Below are 20,012 nucleotides of genomic sequence, written 5' to 3'. Positions count from 1 at the left end.
CTGAAGGAGGATTGGGGAACATGCCAGGAGTCAAAGGAAGTGAGAACTTCCAATCAAAGTAAACAGCCCCACAAACGAAGACGCGTGCTGTAGAGTCAGGCTGGGTAGCCTGGTGTGGCTGCCCTTGGGAAAGCATGCTCAGTTTTCCACCTTTAAGTACAACAGGAGCTATATGGGTTTGCAGGAAGTTCCTCCCATTTCTAGTTTGCTGAGAGCTTTTATCAGAAATAGATAGTGTACTTTGTCAGATGCTTTTTCTACATCCATTGACATGCTTATGTAGCTTTCTGTTTTTCAGTTTGTTAATACGGAGAATTACATTTGTTGGTTTTCTAATGTTGAACCAACCTTGCATTCCTCAGATAAACCCCACTTGGTCAATATTTTACATACTGTTGAATAGGACATGCTAAAATCTTGCTTAAAATTTTTGTGTCTATGTTCAGGGGTCTTTGCTGTTGTTGTCTTCATAATCTCTTTGTCTGGTTTTGCTATCAAGGTAATGCTGACCTCATAGAATGAGTTAGGAGTATATTGACTCTTTTTCAAGTGTCCTGAAAGAAAAGTTTACACAAAATTGATATATTCTTCCCTTAATGTTTGTTAAGATGCCATAATAAAATCATCCAGGCCTAGAACTTTCTCTATGGGAAGGTTTTAACAAAAAATTGTTTCCTGAATGGATATAGGGTTATTCAGATTACCTATTTCTATGAGTAACCTTTGATATTTTGTGTCTTTCAAGGAATTTGTCCATTCATCTCAGTTTTCAAATTTATTGGCATAAAACTATTCATAAAATATCTTTGTTATCCTTTTAATATCTGTAGAATTTGTAGAGATAGCACCTTTTTCATTCCTAATACATGTAATTTGTGTCTTGTCTCTCTGGTCAATCTGGCTAGAAGTTGTTAAATTTCATTAATTTCTCCAGGAACAAGTGTTTATTTTTCTTGCCTATGTTGGGTTGTTTCTGATTTCATTGATTTCTGCTCTGATCTTTATTATGTCCTTTTCTACTTACTTTAGATTTAATTTCTGCATTTTTTTTCCTACTTTCTTGAAGTTGAAGCTGAGGTCTATTGATTTGAGGTCATTCTTCTATTCCAACATAGGCATTAAGTACTATAAATTTCCCCAGGAGTAGTGCTTAGCGGCATCCCACAACTGATATGTTGTGCTTTCACTTTCCTTCACTTCAAAATACTTTCTAATTTTAGAACGCAGGCCGCCATATGGCACATCTGCAGACAGGCAGGCAGGATGCAGGCCAAGTGGGCTCTGTCACGGTGGGTGTGTGATGCACCTGGATGAGAGGAGGTCCAGCCTCTGTCTGCTCTCTAAACAGGTGGAGGAAGTTCTGGAGAAGCCGTCAGCCAACCCTTCAACTTGTACATTCAGGCAACGCCCATTTTTGTCCCTCTTCCCCAAACTGTGTATTGGGGGTTTTTTTGTATTGTTTTTGTTTTGTTTTGATTTTTGAGAAAGATTAGCCCTGAGCTAACTGTTGACAATCTCCCTCTTTTTGCTGAGGAAGATGGGCCCTGAGCTAACATCCGTGTCCATCTTCCTCTACTTTATATGTGGGATGCCTACCACAGCATGGCTTGCCAAGCGGTGCCATGTCCGCACACAGGATCCAAACCAGCAAACCCCGGGCCGCCAAAGCAGAATGTACACACTTAACCACTGCGCCACCAGGCTGGCCCCATGTGTATTGTTTTTAATAAAACACCTGCACAAGTATTATTTCAATGAATCTTCACTAACAACCTTGTGAGAAAAAGATTTTTCTCCCCAATTTGCAGATGAAGAAACTGAGGCTCAGGCGTTTTAAATGAATTACTGGGACACTGGATGGACTCTGTAGGGTTTCAGAGCAGCAATGAGAGACCACAGGATGTGCAGGTGTATGAGCACCCAGACTCTAGGTTCAAACCCTAGTTCTCACAAGAACCAGCCAGCACAATACATGGCTCCCATGGGAGATGCCCAGGAAGGAAGCTGCTACTATTATGGCTGTGGCTATTATACCTATTCTCTGATACTTTTAAAGACAAGACGTTGACAAGGGTGGGCACATACCAACAAGCTTCCCAAAACCAAATGTGCACAAAGAACAAAGGCAGGCCTGGCTCCCCCACCTCCTGGCAGGCTTTGGTTTTGTTAGGATTTCCAAATTGCCTTTCAGCCGGCTATAAGCAGGTGTGAAGTGTTTACAGAGCAATATTGTAGATGGAGCAGCCAGAACACACACTATGATAAATGGCTGCAGTGATCTACACTGGATTTGGCTCTCTGACTGTTCAGCAGTTGTTACAGCCTCTCAAAGTGCTTTATGCTCCAGGGCTCGGCCAGCTCCCATATTTTCTGTGGGGTCCAGCCCCGGAGGCTGTAAGCTGGATGGTTCCAATGGGCAAAGCTGTGGGGAGCCTCAAGTGACACACTCAGCAGAGGCCAACTCAGATGAGAAGCCTTCCATTTGTTCCCCAGGCATTTTTGCAGTCCCAGCTGGGGACAGGGCGTCCTTGAGCTTTGGCACTTCTAGGGAGGGCTCTCGCCATGTTCCATTCTCGCTGCCACATCGTGCACCCATAGTATCTAATTCACAAGGTGGGTACTAGGCTCACTGTCATTGGGGAAAACAGGGCTAAGCAATTCTAAGTAACTGACCAACGATGACACCAGGTTGGTGACTTTGTTAGCGTGCCAACACCAAGACTGCTGTTAACAACCAGGAGGGCAGCTACTGATCAGACTCAATTTTTACCTTCACAAACAAGAATGAAGGCCCAGTTCGTTATTATTTCTTGATTTGACCCAGCTTTATTTCTTTTCCCTGCCAGGTTCTTCCATTATTTAAGCCTCATAACAACCCTATGAAGGAAGCTTAATTATTCTATTTTACAGATGGGGAAACTGAGGGTCAGAGAGGCCATACTGTAGAGACTGGCTTACAGGAATATCATTTCTAATATGCAACCACTCCAACAATCCCCATTTTCAATCCTAGGAGATTCTTCACAAGGCACACAAAAAAAAACCAGTCATGAGGCAAGCCCCATGGACAAGTGCTTAAGTTCTCATGCTCTGCTTCGGCGGCCCAGGGTTTCACCGGTTTGCATCCTGAGCGCAGACATGCCGCCTCTCACTAGGCCAGGCTGAGGCGGTATCCCACATGCTACAACTAGAAGGACCAACAACTAAAATATACAACTATGTCCTGGCGGGATTTGGGGAGAAAAAGCAGGGGGAAAAAAAAGAAGATTGGCAACAGTTGTTAGCACAGATGCCAATCTTTAAAAAAAAAACAGTCATGAACATGGACAGACATGACTGGTGCTAGCTGGACAGGGAAAGGAGTCTTTCTGGGAAATCTGAAGAAACACATGTTATCTCTTCCCACTTCTTGAGGGGCTCCCTAGAAGCTGCTTTCGCTGAATTACTTGTTTCCATGACTACACCATTCCTCGGCGATAATTTTACAGGTTTAGCACGTTTCCAATTAAATCACATCATTCCTGCTTTGGGAAGAAGGACTCTGCAGCAAGCGCAGCAGTGCCAGGAGGCCCGAGCGATGGAGGCCCACACACGACAGCACCATAAGTCACTCACTCACACAACTCCTGCACCGCTCCTCAGAAGTTCCACAGAGCACAGAAGTCAGATCTTAACCACCAGGAACAGGTGCATAATTTCACAGGTTTGAGCCCAGCACCACCTCCACCACCAGAGACCTCAGACAAACTGAATTCTCCCCCTTCTCAGAGGCCTCACACACCCCTGCCTTGGACGGTGCCGGGTCTCTCACCTGGAATGCCCCCTTCAGACTCCACACGTGGGATATTATCCTCCTCGGGGTCCAACCCTAGCATAAAATTAGTAGAAGGAACGTGGATTCACACCCTTAATCCACCACCTGCTAACTCTGTGAACTTGGGAAAGTCATGTAACTTCCCTAAACTTCCCTCATAGGACATTTGTAAAGACTGACTAAACTTCTGAATGTGCGGCACATGGCACAGGCCCTGGCCGGCAGAGCACGTTCCATAAATGCTAGTTCTTTCCCTTCCAGTTTCTTGATAAGAAGTTAGTGGAGAACGGTCCCCAGGCTGTCTGAGGAAAGTGGCAGAAGTTACAGTGTGGCTGAGAGGTAAATGGGAATACTGAGACAGAGAGAACCTACAAACTGCAAAGGCCAGCGGGGTGAATCATAAAGGACCTTGAATGCAGAATCAAGGTGCTTTAGGACTCTGTTCACAAGAAAAATTCAGGAGGGTGGTGGAGGGAAAGAAGGTGTCACAGTGCAGCAGACACAGACTGGAGTGGGCGACTGAGACTGCCACGTCACCTCTTGGAGCCATGGTTCCTACTCAAAAGGATGTCATGAGAATGGAAAAGGACAGTTTATATACAAGTGCCTGACACACAGGACCTACTCAGTAAATGGTAACTATATTTAAATAATTAGTTTTACAAACATTCACCTAAATCTATACACATTTGTAATCACCCAAAAAAATAAAAGCAACAACGCGTTCAGCCTTGCACCACCCAATTGAAGAAAACAAAATCCATGCCATAGCCACCATTACCCAACCAAGTATGAACAACGATCTCCTGGATTTTGAAATGTACCCCAAACTCTGAGAGTTTATCCTGTGGGAGAAGGCCACACAGTGGAGGAGCCGAACCGCAGAGGCAAGCTGAATGATGCTGAGGGGCTGAACCTGAAGGAGAGATACAAGGACAGTCTGGTGTCGGTTAGCGTGAGGCTGCGGGAAGGCTGCAGGTGACGTGAGGAAGTCACTTCTCCAGAGTCTCCTCCATCACTCCCTGCCACAAATCTACCCCCAACAGCATCAAATACTTTGTAGTTCCATGCTTGTGTCACTGTTTCAGGCCTCTGTGCCTTCACACCATCCAGTGGGAAGCATCTTCTCACATCCCAGTCCCCTTGGCTAACGCAAGAGCCCTAAGACATAGCGATCAGGCTTCTGTGTGAATATGCCCCGTGATGGAGAGTTCCCAGCCACACCACCAACCTCTCTCCTTACTGCAGGGCCCTAAATGGAGAAGACTCTCCCCTAAAACCTAGCTCCTCATAACTTCAGTAAGACCTCTGTCCACCAAAATCCGCTTATTCCCTCTAGCTGTGACCTCACTTCAGTGTCCGTGTTCCTCCATCCCTCATCTTATTTTCATCAGAGAGCCCCAATTCCTCAAAATTCGTGGTACCACTGACTCACAACAAGCTTGGCCAGGCTCCTCTGATGGGCCTCATCAGTCGATGCCCTCTTAAGTTTTGTCATCAAGGTTGTAAGCAGTACTCCAAAAGGCCAGGCCTGAACACACGCCTATGTGAAAAGTCATTTTGGCGACCTTGCTGTCCACACCCCAGCCATGGCTCTTAGACTTTTAGTCCTCTCACTCTACACACTCTCCCTGGGCAGGCTCAGACAGGCAGAGCTTTCCGAAATGCTGATGACCCAAAACCTTAGAGCTCCAGTTCAGCCTCTCCTTGAGTTCCTTGGAGAGGACTCTCTGCTCACACTGAAGTCCCAGGGGACCTCAACTTTGCACTGATAGACACTCTTTACTTGTAGATTCATTTTGGCTTCCTTAGTGCTTATAAACCAATGAGTGGAAGGAGGTGCCAAAGGATTAAGGAAAAGTTTATGGGATAAATATCTGAACTGGGAATAATTATGCAATAAATAAGTTTTTCAAATGAATAGGAAAAGAGGCAGGAAATATTCCACTTTAATCATTGCATTCCTTGATTCAACCCACAAATTCCCAATGCTTCAAGGAAACAAGAGTTAGCAACACAAAAACACAATGCACTCAAGCTTCATTGTAACTGCTTTCCAAAACATTCCACAGAATTAAAAGATACTGAAACGCTAGCTTTCCACAAACACGGTTCTATTATCAAATAACACTTCCATTCCTTTCTGAAAAATACTCAAAACTTTGCCTCCGAAAAGTCTTGGCAGAAACCAAGAGCACAAGCCACTTGCCAGACTGTGCGTGTGCAGGCCGACTCACCTTCACGTGGCTCGGGTCTCCAGGCTTGCTGCCCTCAGGCGGGTTCACAGGTTTGCTCTCCGCTCGAGGCCTAACGACCTGTCGAAAGGGACTGCACAGTGGAAAGCCGCTCACACTGATCCCGTCTAAAAGGTAAGAGCAAAGATTCTAAGTAAGAAGTTAGCTGGATTTTTTTAATGTAGAAGCTTTTATTCAAAAACATTAACTGGAAGGAGCACTTGATGCCCAGCCCACCTTTACCTTCGGGCTTTTGTGTGAGCTGCTCCCTCAGCCTGGATCGCCTCCCCTCCCACTGGGGTGGCTGGCTCCATCATGCCACTTTAACTTAGTCTAAAAGCCACCTCCTCACCCAATTTGAAGAAGCCACTGCTCTCTGTTACAGGACCCTATCTAAACCTCTCAGATCACTGCCATCTGATCTTTTTCTTCCTTGGTGACATTACCTACCAGTCTAATCCAGGACTTATCCTAAAGTCCTTTCTTTGTCTCAGAGCCCAATCGAATCCAATAGGAAATCTTGTTAGCTCTCAGAGTATATCCAGAAATGGCTTTCGTGGCACCACCCTGGTCTGAGTCACTGTCACCTCCCTCCAGGACTAATGAAGAGGCCTCCCGGCTGCTCTCCCATGTCACTGTGGTTCCTTTACCTTCTACTCCCCCCGACAGCAGTCAGAGTTGGCCTATGGAAATGTAAATCGCATCATGCCCCTCCCACAATACCCTGTTTTACTTAAGGTCTCTTTGCACAGCATAATAGCTGCATGAGTTTGAAGAAAGATGCACCAACTTTGCTTTTTCAGACGAGAAAAAACTGCTGACAACAGTGTAGATAAGTATCTTTTGCATCTCAAAAGAAACTGACCTAATTATAAAATAGAGCCATTTCTAAATTAGATGGAGAGAGCTGCCAATTTTGAAGAAACATTTGTTAGGAACATAACCATGATAAGTTAATTTTTAAATGACTTTCATTAAGTAGAGAAAAAGCAAACTCAAAATACAATTCCAGACGGTGGCAATAGCATGGTTTTTGAATTCCTCAGACTCCCAACATAAAGTGGACAGAGCAGCAGACAGCAACACCAAAACGCAGTTACAACTAAACCAGGGGTCAACAGAGCATCACCCCCAATAGATAAGCAGGTGAGTACCAACCCCCAGTAGCTCCAAGACCTTTTTGGTGTCAGGGCTTGTGCAGTAGAGAAGAGGAAGTGGTGGGGCACCTGGAAAAATGCCAAGGAAGACCCTGAAATCCCCAGCAAGTGTTCCATGGAAAACACGGCAGGCCAAGTGGGGAAACGGCTTGATTGGGAGCAATCTTGTCCATTCCAAAAGCAGACGGAAGCAAAGAGTCCACGAGGAAGACTGAGGGAGGCGGGGAAAGATAGCCCTGGAAGTTCCTGAAACTGACACACCCAGGCTGTCTGCCAGGACAAGGGTCCAGGCCGAGGAGAAGCAGCCATGAATGTAATCGAAATTAAGACAGAGAAATTAGAGATGAAGGAAGGAGAAGGTCCAAATAAACGCAGGAGGGGGAAAAGGAGCCAGGAAACCTCAGAAAGCAAGTCGCTGCATTTCAGTCACCAGGCCACAACAACAGGAGCTGTCAAAAGTTACCATGACCATGCCTCCTCCTACAAAACTAACCTTACTAAAACAAGTGAGAGAGAAGCATCAAACCCATAACAGCTTCAAGCCCCATCCGAAGTTATCGAAGATAAAAAGAAGAAGAACGCAGAGCAGAATAAAACTCTTATACACAATGAAAACATGCCAGAAAGATAATTCAGGAGAAATAATCAAAACTGAAAGATTCTATTTCAAAACAAGCTAAAAGACATTAAGGAAATGATACAAAGATATAAAAGATGAAAGAAAAACATAAATCAGAATTAGAAATCCTCAAATGAGGTGACAAAGGAAAAATTACAAATTAAAACCCACTTTATAAAAGTACCATGGTTATTTATGTAAGATGGTGACATTAGGAAAACCTGGAGGAAGGGCATATAGGAACCCTTTGTACTTTCTGCAGCTCTTCAGTAAATCTAAAATTGTTTCAAATAAAATATTTTTTAATTAAAAAAATTTTTAGGAAATGAATACTAAACCATGAACACAAGAGTAAATAAACAACTGATTATGCCTTATGAGAAAAAGGAGGAAATTTTTCATCAAAAAATAAAAAAACACTAATTCAAAATAAAATGACAAACATTGAAGATTAAAGAAGGCCCAACATAGAGATAATTGCAGTATATAAAGAAGAAAAGCAAATCAAGGGAAGAGAAATACTAAAACCTACAATTCAAGAAAAATTCTTGAAATAAAAAAAAAGATCTGAAATAAAATACTGAAAGCACACCACAAAGCTAAAAATATCAACGAACATAATAATTTATTTTTGTAAAAATACTGGAATTTAAGAAAAAAGTTCTTTGAAAAAAGATTAAGGAAAAAGTATCTAAACAAACCAGCAAGTTAATTGAAAGGGAAAGAAAATCAAATTATCATCAGATCGTGACAGTAACAATTTAAGAAGACAGAAAAAAATACAGTAACATATTTAATACACTTGAGAAAAGAAATTGTGAACCAAACATTTTACATCCATTGAAACTGACTTTAAAGTGTAAAGAACACAAATAAAGTGTTAACATGCAAGAACTCAAAAAATATTGTTCCCACAAGACTATCCTTAGTAATCACTTAAATGATAGGTTTAAACAATCAAAATTACTATACTAACAACTGACATGAGTACTGGTGGTGAGCATTAAATCTGTAGAATGAAACAAAAAGAGAGTTAAAAAGAGAGAACAATATATAGCAGCTATATGCTCAGGGAATGTAGATACATAGTGATTGATTAAAAAAATAGGAAGAGAATGGGAAGAGCAGGTACAAAATTAATTTTCCTAATTTTCTCATTAAGCTGATGGTGGTAGAATTATTATTATTGTGAGACTGTTGCACATGTAAGGCAGGATAAAGCAAATGAGTAATTAAGGGATGTTCTATTTCTATCTGTTCCTGTGTCCTCGAGAACCAGGATTTTCAGTATAGAGAAAGAGACACACGTGCAATATAAAAAAATTAATTAAACAATATTTTAAAATCCATATTCTTGAACTTGAATTGAAACATCAGTATGAACTCATAATGTATTTTAGCTTAACAAAAAGAAAATACACAATTATATGCATATATAAGTAACTAGCCATATCCCCTAAAGAGACTTAGAAACAATGACCAACAGAGTACAATGAGCATCCCTAGAGACTAGGCCATGGTCTGGAAATACCACTCCCCACAAAAAGAAACCAGAGCTTCTCAAGAAATGGATAATGCCAAGCCAGTGGCAGGAAATGTACAAGATGAGCCTGGAAACATCCTGTCATAACCAAATAGCAAGAAAACTATCAAAGACTACTAGGCTCATGTCAAAGGTCTCTGAACCAACATGAAGAAGCGCCCACTGGCTGACGATGGGACAATTTGAACTTGAAAAAGCAACAGTAATTGCAACTGATTGATACTCTTCAAATATGTTTAAATCCATACTTAATGGATCCAATTTATATATTTAATCCATATTTAAATCCATATTTAATCCACATGTTCATAATAACACTTTTTTAAAAAAACAACTAAATGACCACCTGTGGAGGATAAGAATCAACCCATTATCCTGAAAACTGGTAAACAAAAGAATCAAGCATTTAAATTCCATCTCTTATATGAACTGTACCACTGGACAACCAAATAATACTTGAGGCAACATGTCTCTTTATAAAAGTATTCTAACAAGTGAAAAAGAAATTATAAAATTGGAACAATACCATTTTACAACACCTAGTCCAGGATTTTTCAACCTCAATGCTACTGAAATTGGGGGCTGGACAAATCTCTATGCTGGGGCTGTCCTGTGCATGTAGGATGTTTAGCAGCATCTCTAGTCACAAGATGCAAGTAGCAACCTCCCCTCAAGTTGTGACAATCAAAAATTTCAAATAACCCCAAGAGTGGGAGGGGGCAAAACTGTCCCTGATTGAGAACCACTGATCTAGCCAATGAGCATTAGCAATTACTAACATCACAGAAAGGGAAACAACTAGACATTCCCTATCTCCTGATGGAAGAACACAAGACCACGTTTAGACTTGCCAAAGGATCAGAGATGAAGCTGACCAAGCTTCTGAGAACAGGAGAACATGTAAACTGCACCATGAGTGCAGAAGCAAGGAAGCCCAAGCTGCAGAGAACTCCTCAGGTCAAATGTCCCAGGTTCTCCGACAGAGAAATAACACGGAAAAGGAAGGAGTGGGGGTACATTAAGAGAGACTTAAATTTAACTAAGTGGGCAAGACTAAACTATTATATTGAGCAGCACTTGTGTGATAAATCTATAAATAAGCAAAAGAAAGTGATTACTGAAAATCAGGAGAGTGTTTCCTTTTGGGGAAAAGACAGAGCACATGAGAGGCTACTCACATAGCCGGCAGTGTTCCAGACTTTAATTCAGGTGAGAGTTATAAGGGTGTTACCTTATAATAACTGAAACTATACATTTGTTTTATGTGGCTTTCAGAATCCGTTTTTTTTTAATTTCCCAATAGAAAGGTTTAAAAATATAATTCCATTTTTATTCAAAAAACTTAAGTGATTTTTCAACTAAGGGACTCACATTTATGTGTCTGACCTTTTCACTATTCTGGGACACCATTCCATTTGCAAATAAGTCTATTTAAATTAACTAACTCCCAACTAACTAAAGAGAAGACACCAGCTGAATTAGTGAGTTCTGTAACTGTAGTTGTATTATTTAAGAACATAAAGAAATTGTCTGTTAAGTTATTTTCAAGTATTTGGTGTTTGCTAAGAGAAACCATCTGACATATAGGAGAAGTATACCTATGTCAAGTATGATAGACTTCTAGTGTAAACCAGGCCAAGAGAACAAATTACCAGAGGCAACATGTGCAAGAGGCCAAAGTTAATATTAATTTTGACTTCAGATGCATGGAAACAGACACAGGAGAAAGGGCAAATGGTAGAAAGTGAGGTTAGCAAGATACCAACTCATATCTGTAAGGTACTTTATAGTTTATAAACTTACCCCATTTTAAAGAAAAGCAATGAATAATCTCCCTAAGGTCACACTGGCAATAACTCATCGCAGGACATAAGACCATGCACGACAGGGCAATAAATGATCCGAGGCAGAATACCACACACAAAGGGACATCCTTTTAGTAACTTGAATGGATGGATGGGTGGGTAAAGGGGTGGACGCATCCCACAAGCAGCTCAAACTGAATAGACACAAATGAACTTCAGGAGATTCTACTTCTGATAACAGCAGGCTAGACAACTCAGACCAAGTCAGCCACTGAGAACACAAAGTAGTTTTAAAATCTCTTCAAGGCACTGGAGAGCTAACAAGGCAGTGAAGAACTATGGGGCCACAATCTGGCAGAGAAGGAAATCCAGAGCCATGAGCCTAGCATTAAATTTCCCCAGAGGTGCCTGCAGATTCCAGAGGAGTTGACTGAGAGGCTGAGAATACAAGCAAAGCCTTTGACATATTCACAAGACTAGGTGGGAAGAACACTGGCATTCAGTGTCCCCCAAGGAGAATGGATGGTAAGTCCCAAAAGCTTTGAGTGGGACCCCAAAGGATGACACACTAAGTAAAGGGCAGACTAGAAAGAAAGCAGCCTCACAGGGACCAGAGCCCAGCTTTGAAACCGGTCAGTCCCTGTAACTGGATTCAGGCAACTCTTCTACCAAAACATATTCCTTGTCACCCTCTATTCTGCCCTGTGTTTTCTCATCTGCGTGTGTTTGCAATTCTCTTCCCTCTAATTGTGTATCCCAATATCCCAAATTCTTAGTCTCAGTTCAAATGCATTCTCTTCCATCATGCCTCCGCTAGTCACCCTAGCTGAAAGCAAGTACTCCTTCCTCTGAGATCCAACACCTTGTCTACCCTGAGACCTGTGCTCAGTGCATGTAGCCCTGGATCCAGGAAGACAGGCTACACGGCAGGGCCACGGGGTAGGGAGTCAGACAGGCCAAGGGACTAAATCCTGGCTTCTCCACCCTATGGCTGAGTGGCCTTTACCAAATTACTTAGCCTCTTTAAGCTTTAAATTCCTCATCCCTAAAATGGGAACAACTAGAACACATAAATTGTGGGATTATCTGGAAGAATGAATGAGTTACTGCATATAAAGTGCTTATCACGATGTCTGATACCTGGCAAGCATTCATCAAAAATAGCTATTATAATTACAGCAATTTATGCACGTCTTAGATCCCTTACCAGACTATAAACTCCTTGAAGATGAAATTCATGTCAATCACTGAATCCCCCACAGTAGCTGGCACAGGCTCTAGCAAATCATAAGCCATCAGTAAATGTTAAATAAATGAATTAATAAATTACAGGGTCAAATGCAATACTTAGTTTACACACCATGTTCAACAAAAATTTCATCATCCCAAGGTCACATTTAACAATCGACTCCTGGTTGGTTGAAATTTCATGATGTGTCTTTGTTAAAAGACCCATTTGCAAAGACTCAGTCCCAAGCTGTTAGGTTTGACTGAGTTTTTTCTCTCCTTTTTCTCATTCTCCCAGCACCATGAACACAATCTATAAAACCTCTCTACTACACCACAGTGCCTGCTGTGAAGGGAACTAGTATTATGGACACAGACATTTGCAAAACAACCTCCATATTTTTCAGCATCTTACCCTAGAAACTAGGTAAGCGGAGCTTGTAAGTGAGCATGATGCTGAAGACCACTAAATGTCACTCAGGCCCCTAGGTCATCCTCTGCCGAGTTAAGGCCTGGTGCCCAAAGGGATTTTAAGTGCCATGTCATCTCCCTCTCTCTGTCTACAGACACACACACCCCACAGGATCTGGGATACAGCCTACTTTGCTCTTCCCTAGAGGAAGCTCCCATCATTAGCAAATTACACAAATGCCAGTAAGCTCCCAAAGGACTCAGATTCTTTTTTGCCTTGGAAATATCGATCCTATTTTACATTTATACAATGCTCAATTCCTCATTTCTGCAAGTGGTCTCAAGGCGTTGGACTGTAATGGGAAGATGCAGTGAACAGCTGGTTGCTGGCTGCCAGGCACTCCTCTTTTCCTTACAGAGCAGCTCCTTCTCTACGCCAGGGGTGGCCCTGATCCAGCCATGGCCAGAGATGGAAATGTCCCATGTACAGTGGCTGATCCAGAGGATGGACAGAAGACCCAGGAAGGGTCACACGGAGTCTTTCCATGGATTTGATCTACAGATTGAGGGGAGGGCGTGGGGAGGGAGTGTTGTCTTCCTTTGAATCATATGTCATAAAGATACAGATGGAGCCTTCCTAAAGTCATCTTTCCCGCCATATTGAGAGACTCTGAGCAAGTCACACAACCCTACGAACCTCAGTTTTCTTGGCTCTAAAAGTGGAACCAACTCAAGGGAATCAATAAAAAATACAACTCTGCAATGTCTTAGAACTGGAAGGATCTAGGATGTGGGCACTTAGCAAAAAAGGCTAAAAATTATATCTGAAATTTAACTCCTTTTCAGAAAAACCTCAAAACCTCAAAGAAACCTCAAAAATCTATAATCTTCAAGCTCAGAAAAACACTTAAAAAGCTACTCTACAGCTTCATTATAGACTAAAGAATTCTGCCCTCTAATCCAACTGAGGATGAAGGAGACAGGTAATGTATAAATTATAAATGGGGACAGAAGGCCCCCAGCTCAGGTGGAGGCAGACGCCAGCCTCTGGAAGGTTGGAAGATGAGCCCTCAGCCCATACAAGGACAGGGCTGGAGGGAAGACAGGCGCAGCTGCAGAGAGTGGCGAGAGATCAGATGGAATGAACGTAGTGAGCAGGGAAGAAAATCACAGGGAAGGCCTGTGAAGGAGAAGCTCTCCAGCTGGGGCGACGTGGAGGGGAGAAAATTCTGTTCAATCATTCGGCCAATTTTCCTGCCAACAGGCTATCACAAATAGAACAGAGAACAGACTGGGATGGCAATTAATAGGAAGACAGGACCAAAAAAGTTACAAACCGATGAAGGCAGCCCAGTAGGAGGACCAAAGAGTTGAGTGGATTCATGAGGACAGAGGGTATTTAAGAATTGTATGAGTCTGGTAGGCCATCATGAATCAAATTGAGCTTTCATAGTCACCATTTATAGCGCTCAATTTTTCTATTAATAGCATCTCTGTGGACAATTCAGAAACACAATTTGGTATGCTAAAATAATACTTCTTGCTTGAATTCAGCTATATCACAACCACGGTGACAATTGGGAGAAATGACAGCTGAAAGCGGGATTTGAGTGGTGGAAAAGAAAAGCACAGTCACAACAAATATACTAGTAAGGGTTGGTAACTGAGTGTTCCTCACTATGCACTTGGCACAGCACTGGGCACTTGGTACATGCCATCCAACTATTCCTCATACCCTGCTAGGTAGGCAGATTTTATCAGTTCTATAGATGAGGAAGCTGAGATTCCGAGAAGATCAGTAACTTAGTAAGTTATGATGCACAGTTCATCAGAAGCAGAGCCAGAACTAGAATTCAGGACTGTCAGATTAGTGAGTACCCAGCAAAACTGGGACAAACAACATATGTCAGTCCTAATACGAGCTTCTACAAAACCTCACCAGCCAGGCTGCTCTGCAGCACACCATTCATGGTCCTGTATACCCTGCATCCCGCTAACCCTGTCATAAGGAGCCTCACAATGGCTCAGCATCCAAATCTAGTGACAGGTCTCCTCGAGGAATGTGTCCATTTTTGCACACTGTCAAAAGAGACACTAATGCTTAAGGCTGAATATACATTTTTCTCTCTTGTGATAGGTATATGAAATAAAGTACAATAAAATGTAACTAGAATAAAATATATTTACAAAGGCAAAAGGAGACAACAACCTCCCGGTGGGATTTGTAGAGTATGCTGTTCTGAGTAGAATATATTTTGAAGATGTTTTTTCATTTATTCATAAAATCCACAGGTGCCAAAAAAGCCCATCTGGTTATCATAAAATATCCTCAAGAAAACAAAAGCAGTAGAAGCATTTGGCTCAGAAATTAGCCAATACTCATCCTCACTTTCCATAGAGAAAGCAGCATCCTCATTCATTCAGAAACTCTGGGATATTCTTAGAAAAGAAAAAATAATTCATGTAGAGGGGCCAGCCCGGTAGTGTAGTGGTTGAGTTCACGCACTGCACTCTGCTTCAGCAGCCTGGGGTTTGCAGGTTCAGATCCCGGGCGTGGTCCTAGCACTGCTCATCAAGCCATTGTGGCGGCGTGCCACATAAAGTAGAGGAAGATTGGCACAGATGTTAGCTCAGCAAGAATCTTCCTCAAGCAAAAAAGAGGGAGATTGGCAACAAATGTTAGTTCAGGGCCAATCTTTCTCACAAAAATAAATAAATAAGTAAATAAATAAATAATTTCATGTAGAAACAGTGGCCTTCACATGCTATTCAAACAGAAACAGTCCTCATTGCTGTGGGCAGCCTCACTTTGACACTGGTCTGCCTCTGCTGGGTGCTCTGTCTCTATCCCATGAAGGGAGCAAACTTCAGGTCTCCTGCCCTCTGACATGAGGAACCTTCAGGTCCATGGCTGCTTAATAACCACCTACTGGGTACATGAAATGCTCCACATGGTTCCCAACTTGTTGCCCCAGGCCCACAAGCCATGTGCTCCTTGGTATTACACACGCTCCATTTCGCCGTGCTAAATCTCACTTGCTCTAACACTCTCCCTCCAAAACCTGTTCTGACCTCTTGGAAAACGCCAATCTATTCACGTAAGTTTTTTCTTTATCCATCAACTCCCATAATTATGTCCATACCTACCTTCTCCAGCCATAGATTCCACGGTCTAGACCAAAGGAAAAGGATCAGATAGTAAATACTTTAGGCTTCGTAGGCCATGGGTTTCTGTCACAACCACTCAGCTCTGTTTTGGGGTAAAGTGGCTGAGAGATCCACAAACACAGAGAGTGACTGTGTTCCAGTAACACAAAGACAGGCAGCAGGCCAGATTCTTGCTGCTGGGTCACAGCTTGCTGATACCTGGTCTGGACCAATAACCTCTCCCTGGAACGCACCCATGGTTCCATTGCCCTCTCTCCTCCTCTTGTAGTCACCTGACAAGACCCCACTCCAGGTGAAACCCATCTATCCACTTTCTCCACATCTGCACCAAACAGCCAAAGGAAAAACCATACACGGAGCCAAGCAGGCTACCTTCACACTCACGACCACGCTCACCATGGCTGAGCATGCTACCACATCCCCAAATAAGTCTTCCCGTTTGCCCCCAACATGTCTTCCCCTCTCCTCACAAATCCCTACCACTCACTCCCCTGCCCCCTCCCCAAAGGTTGCACAAAGGGGCAATCAGAGGAGAGAGGAAGACCAGCACATCTTCCATCACTGCTTCCTCCACCTGCCTGCATCTATGACCACGCTTGATTCCATTTCTGTTAGTAAGGAAGAACCTGGCTCTTCCACCTCACAGGTGCTCTGTCATTCTCCTTCCTGCTCTCCTTCCCTGCGAAAGACCTTCCGGGGCCGTCTGCAGCTCTCTTCAGTTGTCTGCACGCTCTCACTCTGGGTGAAGTCCCCAGTACCAGAGCTTGTTGTCCTTACTGAGTTAAATAGTATATAATAACCTGCTGTAAGAGGTTTACAGTGTACAACTGGAGGAATTGTGACATTCATAAAAGAATCAGCACAACTGAGAGAGTGAATGTGTCCATTTACCACAGGTTTCCCTGTGCATCCTTGTACTTCCTCACTGCTGCCCTCCCCAAGTCTGCGGCCAGCCCCAGGTAACCACTGCTGTCACTAGAGATTAGTTTGAATTTCCCAGAATTTAACATAGGTGGAATCATATATATCACATACTCTGCCAGGCCTCTTTCACTCAGAACACTTATCTCGGAATAATTCCAAGTTATTATGTGCATCAGTAGTTCATTCCTTTTGTACTGCTGAATAGTATTCCATTGAATGGATATAACACAATTTGTTTATCTGTTTTCCTACTGATGCACACTTAGTTTGCTTCTAGTTTTTGATTATTACAATAAAGCTGTTCTGAACATTTGTGTACAAGTCATTGTATGGACATATGCTTTCATTTCTCTTGATTAAATATCCAAGAGTAAAATGGCTAGGTCATATGGTATGTGTATGCTTGATTTTCCAAGAAAGTTATTAATGAGCCATTACTAAGTTTAAAAACAATTTTAAAAAAATGATTCAAAAGAATAAGGAAGAAGAGCCTACCAAAAATGAGCAGACAATTTGAGAATGAACAAAATGTCACCTCCTAAAATGAAAAATAAACAGGACAATGCAAACACTCATTAAAGAGCTAAACAGAAAATTAGGCAAAAAGAAAAAATAAGTGAATTGGGAAAAAGAGGTGGAAAAATTATATAGAATGCAGTACATGGATAAAGATGAAGAATATGAAAAAATCAGAGGACCTAGAAGAGAGTGAGAACCTATATAGGCCTAATAGGATTTAGAGAAAGAGATAAGAGAGTAAACTGGGAAAAGGTAATATTTCAAGAGAGACTGACCAAACATCTTTTATAATAGAAAAATATGAATCCTCAAATTCAAAAAGCACAAAAAGCTCACCAGGACAAATAAAAAGAAACGCAAACCTAGAAATGACATAGCAAAACTACAGAATACCAAAAAATAAGAAAAAGATGTTATCAAAAATATATAGGGACATGTCCACACAAAAACATGTCCACAGATGTCCACAGCAGCATTATTCATAACAGCCAAAGAGTGGAAACAATCCAAAGGTCCATCAACTGATGAGGGGAGATACAGAAAGGTCTGTCCATACAAGAGAATATTATTCGACCACAAGAAAGAAAGAAGGACTGACACAGGCTACAACATGGATGAACCTTGAAACATTCTAAGTTAAAGAAGCCAGACACAAAAGGCCACAGGTGGTATGATTCCGTTTATATGAAATGTTCAGAATAGGTAAATCCATAGAGACAGAAAGTAGATTAAGGGTTGCCAAGGGCTGAGGGGAAGAAGGGAATGGTAAATAGTTCCTAATGGGTATGGAGTTTCTGCTGCTTTTTTTTTTTTACTGAGGTCCAGGCTCAGGATCCGAACCCGCAAACCTGGCCACCAAAGAGGAGTGCACTGAACTTAACCATTCTGCCACCAGGCCAGACCCTGGAGTTTGTTTTGGGGATGATGAAAATGGTTTGATCCTGATAGTGGCGATTATTGCACAACTGTGTGAATATACTAAGAACCACTGAATGGTCCACTTTTGATGGATGTATAGTACACGAATTATATCTCAGATCTTTTTTTTAAAGTAAAGGGTTAGTACAACTTTCTTAGGATATAAATACACTTCAGGAAAAAAAAGATAAAGGAAAAAGATATTGTATCTAAATGAACAACAGTCACACCAAAGGCTAACTTTTCAACAGCAATGGAAGCCATTAGACAGTAAGAATTCATCTTCAAAGGATTTAAGAAAGTGTAACTGCTAAATTATATACACAGCAGAACTATTTCCTAAGAATGATGGTGACATAAAGACATTTTAAGACAAAAACTGAGAACACTTACCACCAACAATCTTCACTAAAGGAACTCCCAAACAGTATACTTCAGGAAGAAAGAAAATCATTTCAGAAGAAGGGTCAGCGATGAAGAAGGAATGGTGAACATGGAAAATGGCACAACGTATATTCGTCTAAACACTGCTCGCGTCAATTCAGATGCTTTCGGTGCAACAATGGTCCCTAGTGTCTGCTACGCACAAGGCAACATCATGCCAGCAGAAAAAGTCCTTTAAAGTTGCAGCCCTAAAATCTGAGAGTAGGATGTCCTTCTGGTGTCCCAGATAACCAAAGAAACGAAGGTACAACTCCCCACCTCAGGGCACACAATGCCCACTTTCTCAAAGTCATGTCAAAGAGAGGCTAGCCTGTCACCTCCACGGGAAATGTGAAAATTCACACCACAGCAAGGCCCTCTCACAACAGACAAGGTGTACAATGTGCTGCAAGAGCCGATTTCCAGTGAGATCATATCTGGGGACCTGCTGATAATAATGATTGCCTTTGCTGAAAAGTGACACCACGTGAGTCACTAGCCACCCAGGAAACCATATTTGAATAGTCTATCACAGCACTTAGCACACAGTATATAGGGGAAAATATCTGCTAGGTGAAGGAATGGATCTAATGTCATTTCCTAGTTCCTATTTGATGAGAAATGCCTCACACCCTCAGGCTGCTGCCCAGCACAGAGGTGGCCCTGGGCACATTTCCAAGGCCATCATTCACACGGAGATGAGCAGGTTCCCTGAAGCTGTGTAGTGTGGCCGCCTGGAACTGCACATCTGCATCTAAAAGCACCTAATAAATATGAGAGGAATGAATGAATGACTTCATGAATGAATAAGTAAATGACTATCTTTCTGGCATATGAGAGAAAGCAGGTTATCGCTAGGCTTTCAAATTCAAAGATTATTTTCAAAACAACCAATAAATCACTTCTTTGTAGAATAAGAATGCCAGAACGGACTGCTTTGAAGAGGAGTGAGTTCTTTGTTACTAGATCTGGCCAAGCAGAAGATAACGTAACTTCTTGGCCAGGATGTTGAGGAGCAATTGGAAGGAGGATGAACAGGTGTGATGTGGCTCCCACCTAAGGTAGTATGCATTGCTATCACCCTGCTCGAAGCAGCTGCAGTAGGATCCATGGCCTCAGTGTCACCCTAGCCCAGGCCTCCCCATCCACACAGAGGAGGGCAGAATAGAGCAGAGATGCTGGATGTAGTCTCAAAGGATTGAGATATGAGGACCTGGGTTCCAATCCCAGAGTGTTCCCTTGGTTTGTCC

The 20,012-nt window shown here is 42.3% G+C and overlaps 1 protein-coding gene across 5 annotated transcripts in view; it reads right to left on the bottom strand.

The window, feature by feature from the left end:
• The window catches only part of TRAPPC9 (trafficking protein particle complex subunit 9), a 622,060-nt gene that overhangs the window by 404,920 nt on the left and 197,128 nt on the right, over window positions 1–20,012 (bottom strand). For all 5 annotated transcript variants that reach the window (XM_046642579.1, XM_046642581.1, XM_046642580.1 and 2 more), the window contains one exon: window positions 6,052–6,176. In XM_046642579.1, the coding sequence (XP_046498535.1) occupies window positions 6,052–6,176 (125 nt within the window). The remainder of the gene's footprint in view (window positions 1–6,051; window positions 6,177–20,012) is intronic.

This window comes from Equus quagga, chromosome 16, assembly GCF_021613505.1.
Source record: "Equus quagga isolate Etosha38 chromosome 16, UCLA_HA_Equagga_1.0, whole genome shotgun sequence".
Taxonomy (NCBI): domain Eukaryota; kingdom Metazoa; phylum Chordata; class Mammalia; order Perissodactyla; family Equidae; genus Equus; species Equus quagga.
The sequence above is the reverse complement of the archived record's forward strand: the minus strand, read 5'-3'. Positions and strand labels throughout refer to the sequence as shown.